This window comes from Grammomys surdaster, unplaced genomic scaffold (assembly GCF_004785775.1).
Source record: "Grammomys surdaster isolate TR1022 unplaced genomic scaffold, NIH_TR_1.0 125940, whole genome shotgun sequence".
Lineage (NCBI taxonomy): Eukaryota > Metazoa > Chordata > Mammalia > Rodentia > Muridae > Grammomys > Grammomys surdaster.
The window spans coordinates 3,551,027-3,565,212 of record NW_021620762.1 but is presented as its reverse complement, the minus strand read 5'-3'; the positions used below and the strand labels follow the sequence as shown (position 1 = coordinate 3,565,212).

At 50.6% G+C, this 14,186-nt stretch overlaps 1 protein-coding gene across 1 annotated transcript; it reads left to right on the top strand.

Annotated features, from left to right (window-relative positions):
• Positions 1-2,633: 2,633 nt before the first annotated feature.
• LOC114608733 (E3 ubiquitin/ISG15 ligase TRIM25-like) lies at positions 2,634-10,836 on the top strand. The gene is made up of 8 exons (XM_028752740.1): positions 2,634-2,689; positions 2,796-2,839; positions 3,150-3,814; positions 7,724-7,819; positions 8,016-8,249; positions 8,924-9,086; positions 9,278-9,340; positions 10,240-10,836. Exons 1-8 carry the CDS (start codon positions 2,637-2,639, stop codon positions 10,788-10,790), a joined length of 1,869 nt encoding a protein of 622 aa, XP_028608573.1. The 5' UTR covers positions 2,634-2,636; the 3' UTR covers positions 10,791-10,836.
• The last annotated feature ends 3,350 nt before the right edge of the window (positions 10,837-14,186 follow it).

Below are 14,186 nucleotides of genomic sequence, written 5' to 3'. Positions count from 1 at the left end.
AGAGATAGCTCAGCAGTTAAGGCTGGAGACATGACTCAGCAGTTAAGGCTGGAGACGGGAGGCAGATAAGGTTGGTGCAATGGCTAAGCAGGTAAGAGCACTGGCTGCTCTTCCACTGCTCTGTGGCTGATTGCCAGCACCCACGTGGTGCCACACAACCGCCCGTAATTCAACTTCCAGGGAACCTGACACCCACTTCTGGCCTCTACAGGCACATGGTGCACCGACAAACATGCAGACGAAACACTCTATACACATAACAAATAAAATTTAAGAAATCTGTAGCAAGTGCTGACTTTTCCCCTTTGACAGGGTTTCACTTGCAACCTGAGATCCTTCTGTCTTCAGCTCCATCTTGCAGAGTTTTAAAAGGCAAAAGGAACAAACAAAACCCTTGAGCTGGGGCTAGAGAGGTGGTTCAGCAGTTAAGAGCACTTGCTGCTCTCCCAGAGGACTCAGGTTCAATTCCCAGCCCCAACAAGGCAGCTTAACTCCAGTTCCAAAGGATCTGATACCTTTCAATCCCTCTAGGCACCAGACACACTACACACACACACACACACACACACACACACACACATACACACAGGCAAAACATTTATACACATGAAAATCAATGTACTTTAATTTTTTTGTTTGTTTGTTTTTTTCGAGACAGGGTTTCTCTGTGTATCCCTGGCTGTCCTGGAACTCACTCGGTAGACCAGGCTGGCCTCAAACTCAGAAATCCGCCTGCCTCTGCCTCCCAAGTGCTGGGATTAAAAGGCGTGCACCACCACCGCCCAGCAGTACTTTAATTTTTTAATCCCCTTGGAAAACCAAAAAAAAAAAAAAAAAAAAAAACTAAAGCTGCCAAGTCTGTCCATGTCAAACTAAGTCAGGATGATCCTGCCAGATAGCACAGTGGGACAAACTACGGGGTAAGGTGACAGGGGAGCTGGACGTACTTCTAACCCCCATCTACTTGGGAGGATCATGGATTAGGCCGTCTTTAGATAAGCAATGAGTTCAAAGCCAGTCTGGGCAATTTAAGTAACCCACTGAGGAGATACCTCAGCTGTCCAAGGCTTGCCCAGCTCATACAAGATCACAGTTTCAAACCTCAACACCAGGCTCTGGTGGAATCCTGAGTTGATACACTCTGATGAGTACAGTAGTCAAAACTTTGTATATTTTTGTAATTAAACCATTATGTTTCCATAAGAGCAGAACGACGTCATATGTACAGTCAAAACACTGCAGTTCACAACATACAACAGTCTCCAGCCGGAGCAGAGGCATGTGAGGCAGTGTTTGTGGTTCCGTGGTGTGGCTCCGAGCATCAGGCAGACTGCACGTGGTGTGTGCAGACAGCAGTGAAGTCGCTATTGCTGACGCAATGTACCCTGGATACACTCTGCATTTGATTTTGGATTAATTTTTTGTCAGTGGGAGTTCTGAAACTTTCCAAGATCCAGAGCGTGAAAAGCTGGGTTCCGGTGTACTCTAGGCCCTGGGTTTGATGCCCAGAACCTCAAAGAAAAAAAGAATCACATTACTCTCCACAAGATTTCCACAAAGAACTTGCAGCAGACACAGTAATTAGTAGAAGATGCCAAAATGCTTCCTCTGGATCCCCACGATGAGAAAAGGCTGCCTTCTTTTCCCTGATACTGATCAACAAGAGGAAATAAGATACAAGCCACTAAATCAGAGCAATGGTGGCTTTCTTCAGCTTCCCAATCCCTGACTTCTCTTTCTAAGGGTTAGAAACAAAGTAAAAGCAACAGACATCTAAAAGATCATGCTCGGGGCTACCCTGGGGATGAAACTCAGTGGTACAGCGTTTGCCTACTATGTGTAAGACACTGAGTTTGATTACCTGCATGGAGAAAGATGGGGAGGAAGAGGGAAGGGGGATGCTGGAGAGATGGATCAACTATTAAGAGCATTTGGGCCGGGCGGTGGTGGCGCACGCCTTTAATCCCAGCACTCGGGAGGCAGAGGCAGGCGGATTTCTGAGTTCGAGGCCAGCCTGGTCTACAGAGTGAGTTCCAGGACAGCCCGGGCTACACAGAGAAACCCTGTCTCGAAAAACCAAAAAAAAAAAAAAAAAAAAAAAAAAGAGCATTTGGTGCTTTTGCAGAGGACCTGGGTTCAGGTCCAAACACTCACTCAGCAACTCGCAGACTTCTGTAACTCCAGCTCCAGGGGATCTGACGGCATCTTCTGGCCTCCTCAGGAACTGCATGCACATGGTTCACATAGACTAACATTCAGACAAAACATGCATACATAAAAATAAATCTTTGAAGAAAAGGAGAGGAGTTGGAAGAATACCAGAATGATGCTTGAATCATATGTTACTCAGATCCTCCTGCTACTACTCACTGGTCATCTTCCCTCTTTGGTCAGAAATATGAATATCAATTGTAGGCGGCCCTAGGTACTAGCAGAACCTGAGAGAGAGAGGCTGGAGGTGAGAACCCATACGTACATGGAGGAGCATTGGCACTGCATAGCACTGTGGCCTGCCCCATGAGACACCTGTGTCCTGATGACATCACAGGCGTGATGCAGGGACTGGCTGCACCTGAATTATGACATCAGCAAAACTTAGGTCATCCTCAAGGAAAGGGTATCTGGACAGGGAGACCATGAAACAGCGGCCACAGAGAAAGGTGAGAAGACAACGGTCATCAGTCAACAGGTAGGGCACAAGAGGAAGGGGGACACCCCCAGAAGCTGGTGAGGGAGGCTGCTACCGCACCAGGTCCTGGTACCTGAGTCTCTGAGTCTTTTCCTTCTTGGCACAGGGCAGCAAAGTATCTGGCTCTTATTGACATGCAGAAGATCTCCCGTGAGTTCAAACGCCTGACCTTTTCTCCTACGTGCCAAGGGAGTGGTCTCTCTCCCCTTATCATCCTGTCCTTCTTTCTGTCTCTCACCATTTCTCCCACAACTGGGGCTGGAACCAGGAAATATGATTCTCAGTGTCCACCCTCATAGGGGTTTGCTGATGACACAGCCCTGGTACCCTATGGTCAGACAGCTGCTTCCAAAAGAAAGCTGTAAAAAAGGAACATGCCTATGACATAAAGAACATGCCCCTGGTGTAAAGGGCCATGGCCTGGCCCTCTGCCATGCCTGGGTTTGCTCTGTCTTCTCAGGACCAGCCCAGGACAAACCCCCCTCACAGCTGTCTTCCCAGTCCTCCAGAGCCCCACTCCAGCTCCTGATGAACAACACCAGCAGTCAACACACGTTGGAAGACCAAGTCCTCTGTCCCATTTGCCTGGAGGTGTTCCGCAACCCAGTCACTACCGCCTGCGGCCATAACTTCTGCATGACTTGCATTCAGAGTTTCTGGGACCACCAGGCTGCCATTGGGGAGACTTACTATTGCCCCCAGTGCAGAGAGGCCTTTCCTAGCAGGCCCCGCCTCTGCAAGAATGTCATCCTCGGGGAGATGGTGGCTTGCTTCACCCAGGCCAAGAGCCAGACCTCAGGGAACTTGTGGGGCCTGGCTGGCCCCACAGATGTGCCCTGTGACTTTTGCTCTCCGCAGAAGCTGAGGGCAGCCAAGTCATGCTTGCATTGCGTGGCTTCCTTGTGTGAGAAACATCTGCGTAGCCACTTTGAGGACCAGCTGTTCCAAGACCACCAGCTGTTGGAGCCGGTGTGGGACCTCAAGAACCGCTTGTGCCGCAAGCACCGCAAGCTCCGGCAGCTGTACTGCCGCACGGAGGGCAGCTGCGTGTGCGGAGCCTGCCTATTGGAGGAACACAAGAACCACGATACCACCCCCCTGGAGGATGAACGGGCCCGCAAAGAGGTGAGGCGGGCTGAGGAAAGGGCCTGCTTCAGGCTCTGAGAATCTCTCACATTTCCGCGGAGGAAATTAACACAGCTGAAGCCAGGGGTTTTTTTGTTGTTGTTGATTTGTTTGTTTGTTTGGTTTTTGTTTTTCGAAAACACAGGCCTGGCTATCCTGGAACTCACTCTGTAGACCAGGCTGGCCTGGAACTCAGAAATCCGCCTGCCTCTGCCTCCCAAGTGCTGGGATTAAAGGCGTGCGCCACCACTGCCTGGTCTAAGGGAGACTTGTAAACAACCTTTCCTACCCAATAACCATGCTGCATCACTCACTTCAGATAGAGACTTCTGACAAGCAGTTCTGTAGCCTTCCTTATCAACTTACCGATGCCTTCCCAGGTCATAACATAACCCATCATGTTAGCAGCCGCCTAACATCAAAAATTATTATTGTAGGGGCATGTGTGGGTATCAAGGCTCACATATGGATGCCGATAGACAACTTTAAGGAGTTGGGTCTCTTCTTTTCTCTTCCTTTCTTTCTTTCTCTCTCTCTCTCTTTCTTTCTTTCTTTCTTTCTTTTTTTGTGACAGACTCACTTTGCAGCTCTGACTATCCTAAAACTCACTATATAGACGAGGCTGGCCTCAAACTCACAAAAAACATCTGCTTCTGCTTCCCACATGCTGGGATACAAGGTGCGTGCCACCACGCCCCACTCTCCTCCCACTTAAATGTAGGTTCTGAGGGTGGAACTTAGGGTAGCAAGCACCTTTACTCTCTAATCCATCTCACTGGCCCTGCCTAAGTATCTTTTCAGACATGTCCTTCTCTCAAACTCCTGCCTTCGTATCTCAAGTATTTGCTGCCACAAAATTTGGCTTCAGCCAGGCAGTGGTGGCGCATGCCTTTAATCCCAGCACTTGGGAGGCAGAGGCAGGTGGATTTCTGAGTTCGAGGCCAGCCTGGTCTACAGAGTGAGTTCCAGGTCAGCCAGGGCTACACAGGGAAACCCTGTCTCGAAAAAACAAAAACAAAAAACAAACAAACAAACAAACAACAACAACAAAAAAAACAAGTCTCCCTTAGAGATGCACCCAGGGAACTCCTGTGCAGGACACGCCTGCCCTTACTCCTCCCAAGAAGCCATAGCAGACAGTAGCTGGAGAGATGGCTCCTCATCTAGGAGCACGGGTGGCTGTTCTTCCAGAGGACCTGGGTTTGACTCCCACCACAGCTCACAACCGTAACTCCCTGGGGACATGCAAAATACCCATACACATAAAATAGACAATTTTTTTTGAAAAAAAAAAAGAAAAGAAAGAATTCAGACACATGATCGATTGCTTCCTAATCCCTTACACAGATTTCCTTGGTTTTGTTTAAAACAGTCTTCCCTCCCCTTCACCACAGGACAGAGGTCCCCGCAGCCACTCACTAAGCATCACTCCCAAGACCAGGACTGCTTGTGTGGCAGTCCTTAGAGGAAGGCAGTGGTAGGTGCTCTACAACAGGCATGGCTTCTCAGAAAGTAGCCCTAACGGGTTGTATAGGAACAGGTTATTATGAAAACCAAAAGAAGCATTAAAAAAAAAAAAAAAGTCCAGGCTATCAAGACTTGAAACATAATGTGCATGCCCCTGTAGTGAATCTGTTTCCAACATTTGGGAGGCTGAAGCAGGAAGATGGCTTTGGGTTCAAGGCTAGCCTGGTCTACATAGCTAGTTTCAAACCATAGGGCTACACAGCAAAATCTCATTTCCGAAACAGGACAGGGGTCTCTGGAGAATGGCTGGGTGGTTAAGAGACCTGAGTTCGATTCCCAACACGGTGGCTCACAACTCTAGCCCCAGGGGATCCAATATTCTTTTCTGGCCTCCACCAGCATGCACAGGGTACACAGACATTACAGCTAGGCAAAGACACCCACACATATAAGAAATAATAACGATACAATGAAACAAAACCAAAGCTGGGTATAGTGGCACGTGCCTGAAACATTAGCAGTAAGTGGCTTAGGCAAGAAGGCCCCAAGCAGAGGTCAGCCTCTGCTACATAAAATTAAGTCTGCCCCTCCTCCTACACAAAAGGAAGACAGATCGGTCGGAGAGATTCCTCAGTAAGTGAAGTGCTTGTTTTTATGACATGAGAACCTGAGTTCAACTCCCAAGTTTAAAAAAAAAAAAAAACAGCTAGGCATGGTGGTGGCATGGGGGAGGTAGAGGCAGAGGATCCCTGGGGCTCACAGCTGGCGAATCTAGCGGAAGCAGTGAGCTCTAGGCTCAGTGAGAGAGCCTGTCTCGGAAAATAAGGTAGAGGAGCTGGAGAGATGGCTCAGCAGTTAAGAGCACACTGTTCTTTACTGCTGAGCAGAGCAGAGGATCTGGATTCAGTTCCTAGCACTACAACCTCCATAACTCCAGTTCCAGGAGATCTGAACCAGGTGCACATGTGGTGGTGCACCTACATCTACATACATACAGGCAAAACACATATGTATATATATATATGCCTCAGCGTAGGCCCACTGAGACATCCCCTTCCCCCATACCTCACCACACACCCACAGAACATATTCTCTATATCGTTATCTTTTTATAAACACATCACAAGTGATTGAGAAAAAAACATCTACTCTCCTCTGGCTTCAACATATACATGCAGTCACATAGTCATGTACCCCTGCATACAGGTAGACACACACACAACATACATACAGACACATGTATGCACACAACACATACACACACACACACACACACACACACACACACACACATTGCAACTTAAGTTAGTTTCCTCTCCTCTTTGAGTCCTGCCCCCACCCCAGGTAGGGTCCCCAGTAGACCAGTCTAGCCTTGAACTCCCCATGAGATTAAGGATGACCTTGAGCTTCCGATCCTGCCTACACCTCCCCAGTACCTGGTTTTTCATTCTATTTTCACATATTAATATATTTGAATTGCTTTCAGAAGTGAGCTCCTCGCATAGATTGGTTTTGTTTTGGTTTTTGAGACAGAATTTTTCTGTGTAGCCCTGACTGTCCTGAAACTCACCTTGTAGACCAGGCTGGCCTAGAACTCATAGAGATCTACTTGCCTCTGCCTCCCGTGCGCTGGGATTAAAGGCGTTTGCCACTGCTGCCTGGCTGAGCTCATATTTCAGTTAGCCCATCAGAACATTAGATAACCTTGCTACCCTAACATACTATCATCAGTCTGGCAAGACAAAGAACTTAGAAAAAAGGCAACTATATCACTAAACTCATCACTAAACGCTTTGTTTAGTTCAGCTGACCTCTGCTTGTTTCAGTGAGACAGAGGAAGGGAACCCGGCCTGGATTTACAGGAGGACGAGCACTGTTTTCCATGTTAGAAACTTGCCAAAAAAAAAAGTCTTTTTCCTGAACTATGAGAATACAACTCCCCGTGGGCTTGTGTAGAGCTGGGCAGCGATACCGCGGTACCCAGGTACATGCTCTGCCCTGCGTGGCTTCAGTCTTCCCACCTAGCCATTGATCCCTTCCCAGAGCCTCCTCCCTGTATCCTGAAGCCCTGTGATCATCACTATCAGGAACAAAGAAACTGATTCCTAGGAAGGAGAGGCCAGAATCTCAGGCAGAGAAAGAACAAAAACCCAGCCAGCCACAGGACACACACCTTTAGTTCCAGCACTCGGGAGGCGGAAGCCGGCAGATCTCTGGTCTACATAGTCAGTTCTGGGCTAGCCAAGACTGTTCCACAGAGAAACATTGTCTCAAAAAAGAAGAAAAAAGAAAAGAGCTACACCTGCTCTTTTACCCTGGTCTTGGGTTCACTAAAGCCTGTGAATACATAGGGCACATCTCTTCAGGTATAGACAGTCGGGTCTCTCCAAGACCCACTCTATGAATCACGACGCTTACTCGCTTCTGCCCCGCCCTTTCCAGGTGGAAGTTCGGAAGATTCAGGCCAATGTGGAGAATCAGATGCTGATCATTGCCTCGGACAGCCAGAAACACCAGGGTCGAGTGAGTTTTCTCTCGGTAAGGCGAGCTACCACCGCCCCGACCCATGTTATCCCAGCGTCTTCCACGGGGCCCCTGGGACCTCCCAGAAGCTGCAGGGGATTATGGGGAGGGAGAACAGCGGACAGAGACAGGATGCTTGAGATACCTTTGGGCCAGTAGAGTGGGGTACAGGAGTGGGGTTCAGGGATGCCTCCCTACATATCTACTTCAGAAATTGATTCAGACTATGCGAGACGAGGTGAACACCTGCTTCTCAGAAATCCTCCATGAGATCAAACAGCTGCAGATGAAGGTCTTGGATTTTGTGGAGAAAGAGGAGGCAACTGCCCTGGGAAAGCTGGGCAACTCTATCCAGCAAAGCCACAACCGGCTCCTGAAGTTGGAGGGGGACAGCATCTGGCTGCACAGTCTGCTCAACAACAGGAGTGATGAGCAGTTCCTACAGGCAAGACCCCCCTCTAGACCAAGCCCTGTTTCTCTACGAGGGGGAGGGGTACCAGACCTGAGACAAAGAAATCAGGATGTGGGCCTGCATCACCTTGTCCACTCTGACTGAGAGCCCCAGATCAGCATCCTAAACTCTCATCAGCACCCGCTGCTTTTATCCTTCTGCCTACAGAGATGAGCTACTCCTTCTTTTTCCTCAGGAAAGGATGGGGCAGTGCCCTGGGATTCTGAGTGTGTAATTCAGTCTACCACAAACAAGAGTGAGGCAAAGTCTACGTATTGAAATCAATATTCCTCTTCAGCCATGTTCCTGTGTGACTGAACGGTGGGGGTGGGAAGCCAGCGTAGGGACGGGGAAGCGACCCTCCTACCCCTGGACAAACTTCAAAGATCGTTGCTTACCTCGTCCCTCTCGTCCCTCTCTGGACAACAGGATGAACTTATCAATGACCTTTTTGAGCGATTAAAGGCTTGACTCAAATCCTCCTGTCATTTTCTACAGCAGCCAGACTACCATTGAAACCCTAACCTAAGCTATCCAAACAACTAGGAGAGAGACGCTCACATTTGAAAATGGGACTTTTCCTTCCCCTTGCCCATGGAGGTGGACGCCCCTGGCAGGTGCCTGAGCCCTGGCTAATGATGTACTAGCTGCCCGTCTCTGCATACCAGGAGTTCCCCAGACTGAAGCACTTCCCTGCCTGCGTGGAACCCTTGCTAGGCACCAACTGTGAGGAGACACAGAGCTTCCTTCAGCTGCCAGAGACCCTGGCCCAGCTCCGAATCAGGCTGATGGACATCGGTCTCAGCTTCATCAACCAGCTGCTCTTGAAGGGTCAGTCTCTCAGAGGTCTGGAGTCTTGTCACTTGGGAGTGGCACCTCCTCCACTCCAGTGTTGGTGGTGCCCTGCCTGTCTGTGTTGTGCCCTTCCCAGGTCTCATGGGCTCTGGGATGGGTCATGCCTCTGTCTGGAAGAAGGCTGGGCTGGAAGAGGGTCCCCAACATAGCTTGTCCTTCTCCCCCAGGCATCAGGATGAGCGCCTATGAAGTGCTGCCCTCAACTGTGGACAGAAAGACACTACTCCAGAGTGAGTTCTCAAACCAGAGGCCAACCTGGGGGAGGAGAGGAGGGAGGACTCCTATGTGTCTGGACTTCCGGCTTCACCTGCATTCTGGCCTCCAGAACACTTCCTGTTCACTTTCCTGGTCTCTCACTGCAGACTGGGGACCTCAGGGAGACTTAGCCTGGGTTCCAGGCCCTGTTAGGAAGAAGGGGAGCCCCTGTCCCTTCCTATTTCAGAGGCGGCTCTTCCATGGCTCTCTGGACCTCGGCTTCTGTCCTTATCTGGATGGCTGCCAACTTCCTGAGGATTAGCCAAGTCAACCAGAGTAGGCAAGCATCCATTGATGTCCCTAAAAGCCCTCTCCCTGGCCTTGGCTCTAGGACCAAATCCCAAAGCTTCTGAGATATCAAGGGTTATATATCGAACACCTTTGACCTCTGGGTCACCCTAGCCAGGAACCCTTCACTCTCTCCAAGTCTCATTCAAACTTGTCCTGAACAAATAAGAAAGGTGATTTTGTTAGGATCTGGTGGGAAGGAGGAGAGGGACCCCTGTTCCCCAGCCCTTCTAGAAGAGTCTAACATCGTACAGGGATTTACTTCCTCTAAGCTGTCTGGTGAAGCCCTACCAGGGCTGGACTGTTTTAAGAAGTAGATAAAGCCTGGTGTGGAAATCTAGCATTTGGGAGGCTGAGACAGGACAGATGTCACAAGTTCAAGATCAGCCTGGGCTAACCTGGGTTCAAAAAAAAGATAGTCAATGAAAATAGACCAAGAGATAGAGAGGGCACTGCTTCTAAGAACCTGGGGTAGAAGCATCCAATGAAATCTTTGCAAACGTCTTTGCAAACATCTGCTCTTAGCCAGTGCCCTGCTCTGGGAACAATGACCCTGGCTCCCTTGTGCCTCCATCCCTAACCCCAGATTACTGCAACCTGAACTTTGACCCCTCCACGGCCAGCGAAGAGCTATTCTTGTTCAAAGAAACGCACTCGGTGTTGAACTTGGGCATCCTTCTGGAGCCCTCGACCACCCCTTTACCGGGCTTCAAGCAGTGGCCCCAGGTTCTGTGCTGCCCAGGTCTGTCTAAAGGCTGTCACTACTGGGAGGCCGAGGTGTCCAACTCGTGGATGTGCCTAGGGGTCACCTACCGTCGTAGCCCTTCGATGAGCGGTCGCCCCCGTCGCAACATCGTCTACCTACTGGGCCGCAACCCCTACTCGTGGTGTCTGGAGTGGGACTCGCTCAAGTTCTCCGTGTGGCATAACAACACACAGACGGTGCTGCACGGCTCTTACCACCACACGCTCGGCGTGGCGCTGGACTTTGGGGCCGGCTCCCTGTCCTTCTATGGCGTGGCGGGCGATGTGAGCCTCCTCTACCGCTTCCTCACCTCCTTTCTCGAACCTCTGTACCCCGCGGTCATGGTCAGCAGCGGAGCATCGCTTACACTCAGGCAGTACCCTGAGGCATAGGCAGCGCCCGCCGGCCCAGGCTGGCTGCCAATAAAGTTAGACTCTACGTACTGGCTGGGCAGGAGTGCAGAGTGGGTGGCTCGCGGTGTGGTCCCCCTGCACCAAGGATGAAAGTGGGTGGCCCCCCTGCTTCCCAGCTCTATGTCTGAATCCATCTGCGCCACTTGTCTAGAAATTCTGGATAGTGACCTTCCCCATAACACTGGAAGGGCTCTGAACCAGACTGGAGGTCTCCTGGGGATGGGGATAGCCCATGCCTTTCAGAGGCCAAATCCTGCTCTCAATACTCACCACCCTTTCCCCCAACCCAATCGGCAACCCTTGCTCTCAGGCCCATCCCTGTTGCTTCCCACTCTTGGGAGGCTGTGAAGCCTCAGACCAGACAAGGCTTGAGTCAAGCCGACTTCTCCTTCCAGGTGGCCATGCTGTGAAGTAGCACTGGACAGAGACAGGAGGGTTAGCAGAGTTCTTCTCTCTTACTCGAGGACTGGAAAGTTGGAGCCAAGGAACCCAGCCCTGCCTTAGAGCCAAGACTGGTTGGTGGGCTGAGGACTGAGGTCCAGGTTAGAGTTGGTGAGCAGAACAGCTAACCTCAGTAAAGTGTCTAACTCAGTGTTTTGCAGCGTGGAAGGCTATGGATAATGAGTGGGTAATCTTTTTTGGTTTTTCGAGACAGGGTTTCTCTGTGTAGTCCTGGCTGCCCTGGAACTCACTCTGTAGACCAGGCTGGCCTCGAACTCAGAAATCCGCCTGCCTCTGCCTCCCAAGTGCTGGGATTAAAGGCGTGCGCCACCACTGCCTGGCTATGGTTGGGTAATCTACACCTCCCATTCTCACCTTTATGGTTTGTATGAGTGATTCCCTGCCTTCAGTGATGAACCTACTCCACTCATGGGAGGGGGTGTGGAGGAAGTAGAGGATGCTGGGACACCCAGGCGTTTATAATCTAATTTGTTCAGTGTGGGTCCTGGAAGTCTGTATTTCAGCTTCGTCCAGGGCCAGGCCGGGCTCCTGCTAGAGACCCTGACTGTTGGATTGAAGCCCTGCCCAACCCCAAGCCAGGGGTTCCTGTCCAATGGGAAAGTATTCTGAATTTCCAGACTCAGCCGGCCACGGTTCTGTGGGTTTAAAGCAGGGCCCCAGCCAAGTTAATAATCCACAAACTGATAAAAGTCACATGAGAGAAAGCCCCTAGGGCAAGGCAACTGGCAGCCAGACGAGGAGGTCTCCCACCACGAGGGCACTTGGGAATTCCAGCCCTGCCCTGCAAGTTCCTGGAGAAATTAGTAACCCTGTTTGCTCCTCAAGGCGCTCCTTTTGGGGTGGGGAAAGCAATGATGTCCTTTGCAGATCTCCTGAGGTGCCCTCTGAGGGAACCCTGGCTGTGACCAAATGGTGACCTCTTTCCCTAGGGTCTTCTGATAGCTCTCACTTACTTCCCACAGGCTGCTGTTCCTGTAGGAGACAAGGCTATGAAGCTCTTTCCCCACACTGAGGAGGGAGCCTTTTCTTATTCCTAATGACTAGATCATACCTCATACCTGACTCTTCATTCTTCTGGGTCAGGAAGAGAGCTAGCTGGGGATGGGGGATCATCCCTGTAATTCTGTCATTCAGGAGGCTGAGGCAGGAGAATGGCTGCGAGTTCTAGAGGCAAGTTTGGGCTACATAACGAGACCCTTCCCCCACCCCTCCAAAGGGGTAGGAAGGGAGCTAGGCCTTGGTATCACATGCTGTAATCCCAGGGCTCTAGATGGTGGAAAAGTCATCCTCCATGACACAGCAAGTTCAAGGAACAAATGGAAATGAGGACACAAATGGATGAAGACTAGGTGTCCTTCACAGCTATGCTGAGGGCAGGGACAGCAAAGGCGGTATCTCAGCAACCTCCCCAGACAGTGCGGTAACAAAGTCTTCCCCTCTAGGGGGCTGACCAACTGAATTGCCAACCCTGCTGGCTCCCCAGGACATGTAGCTACGGGATGGTGTGGGACAAGCCATGGTGTCCTGAGACAGACATCCAAAGAGACAAGGTTGTTACCTTCTTAAACAGTTGCTCTTTCTGTGGGGGCTCCTCATTCGGGGACTCCTTAGGAGTATAAACAAAATGTTGAGGTCCCTTTGGCCACGGCTCAGCACCTGCTTCACAGGAGAAAGGGTCATAGGAGTTAGGGATAATATTGGAGAAATTATTGGGCCTTGTAATCCTTCCCATTTGATCAGTGCACGTCATCTGGGTGCCAGGCTCGGGGTGTGACAAGCACCTCGAGGTCCTAAGTTCAATCTCCAGCACAGGAAAAAGAAATCACTGAGCGTGAATTACCACACTATATCCAGTAGGTAAGTACAAGCGCACAAGTCAGTTTAACTGTGTGTTACAGAAGAGGACTTGCAAATGCTCTAGGATAACCATGCCCCCTCCAACCCCATCCCCACTCATGGTGAAGGAGCCAGGGTAGGTACTCTCTGGAACGCTCTCCCCCAGATTTCCCACCAGGAAAGATTTGACGGCGACTTTGTACTTAGCATGCTAGGAAAGACCTCTACCAGGGTATCCCGAATAGCCAGCCCCGTCCTTTGGTGGAGGGAGGGGTGGAAGGCTCTATTCCAGACACTGATCTTTCTTTTTTTTTTTTTTCTTTTTTTTGGGGGGGGGTTTCGAGACAGGGTTTCTCTGTGTAGCTCTGGCTGACCTGGAACTCACTCTGTAGACCAGGCTGGCCTGGAACTCAGAAATCCGCCTGCCTCTGCCTCCCAAGTGCTGGGATTAAAGGTGTGTGCCACCACTGCCCGGCAGTCATATTCTCTAAAGATATTTCATTAAAGTTTTACCCAAATGGTTGAGCTTTCTGCCTTTTCTTAAGGTTTTTCGTTTGTCTTTGTTTTGAGACAGAGTCTCACTGTGTTGCCCTGGCTAACCTGATGCTGGCTATGAAGACCAGGCTGGACTTGAACTCACAGAGATCTTCCAATTTCTGCCTTTCCAGTACATGGGTTAAAGGTGCGTGCCACGCCACTCAGGTGACTACTCCCAGCCCCTCACTGAGGGATTCTAGGCAGGGGCTCTTACCAATGAGCCACGCCCCCAGCTCCTCATTGGAGGATTCTAGGCAGGGGGGGTCTACCATTGAGCCATGCCCCCAGCTCCTCATTGGAGGATTCTAGGCAGGGGCTCTTACCATTGAGCCATGCCCCCAGTTCCTCATTGAAGGATTCTAGGGGGGAGGGGTCTACCACTGAGCCACGCCCCCAATTCCTCATTGGAGGATTCTAGGCGGGGGGGGGGTCCTACCACTGAGCCACGCCCCCAGTTCCTCATTGGAGGATTCTAGGCAGGGAGTCTACCATTGAACCATGCCCCCAGCTCCTCCCCAAGCAGGTCTAGTCACCTCACCC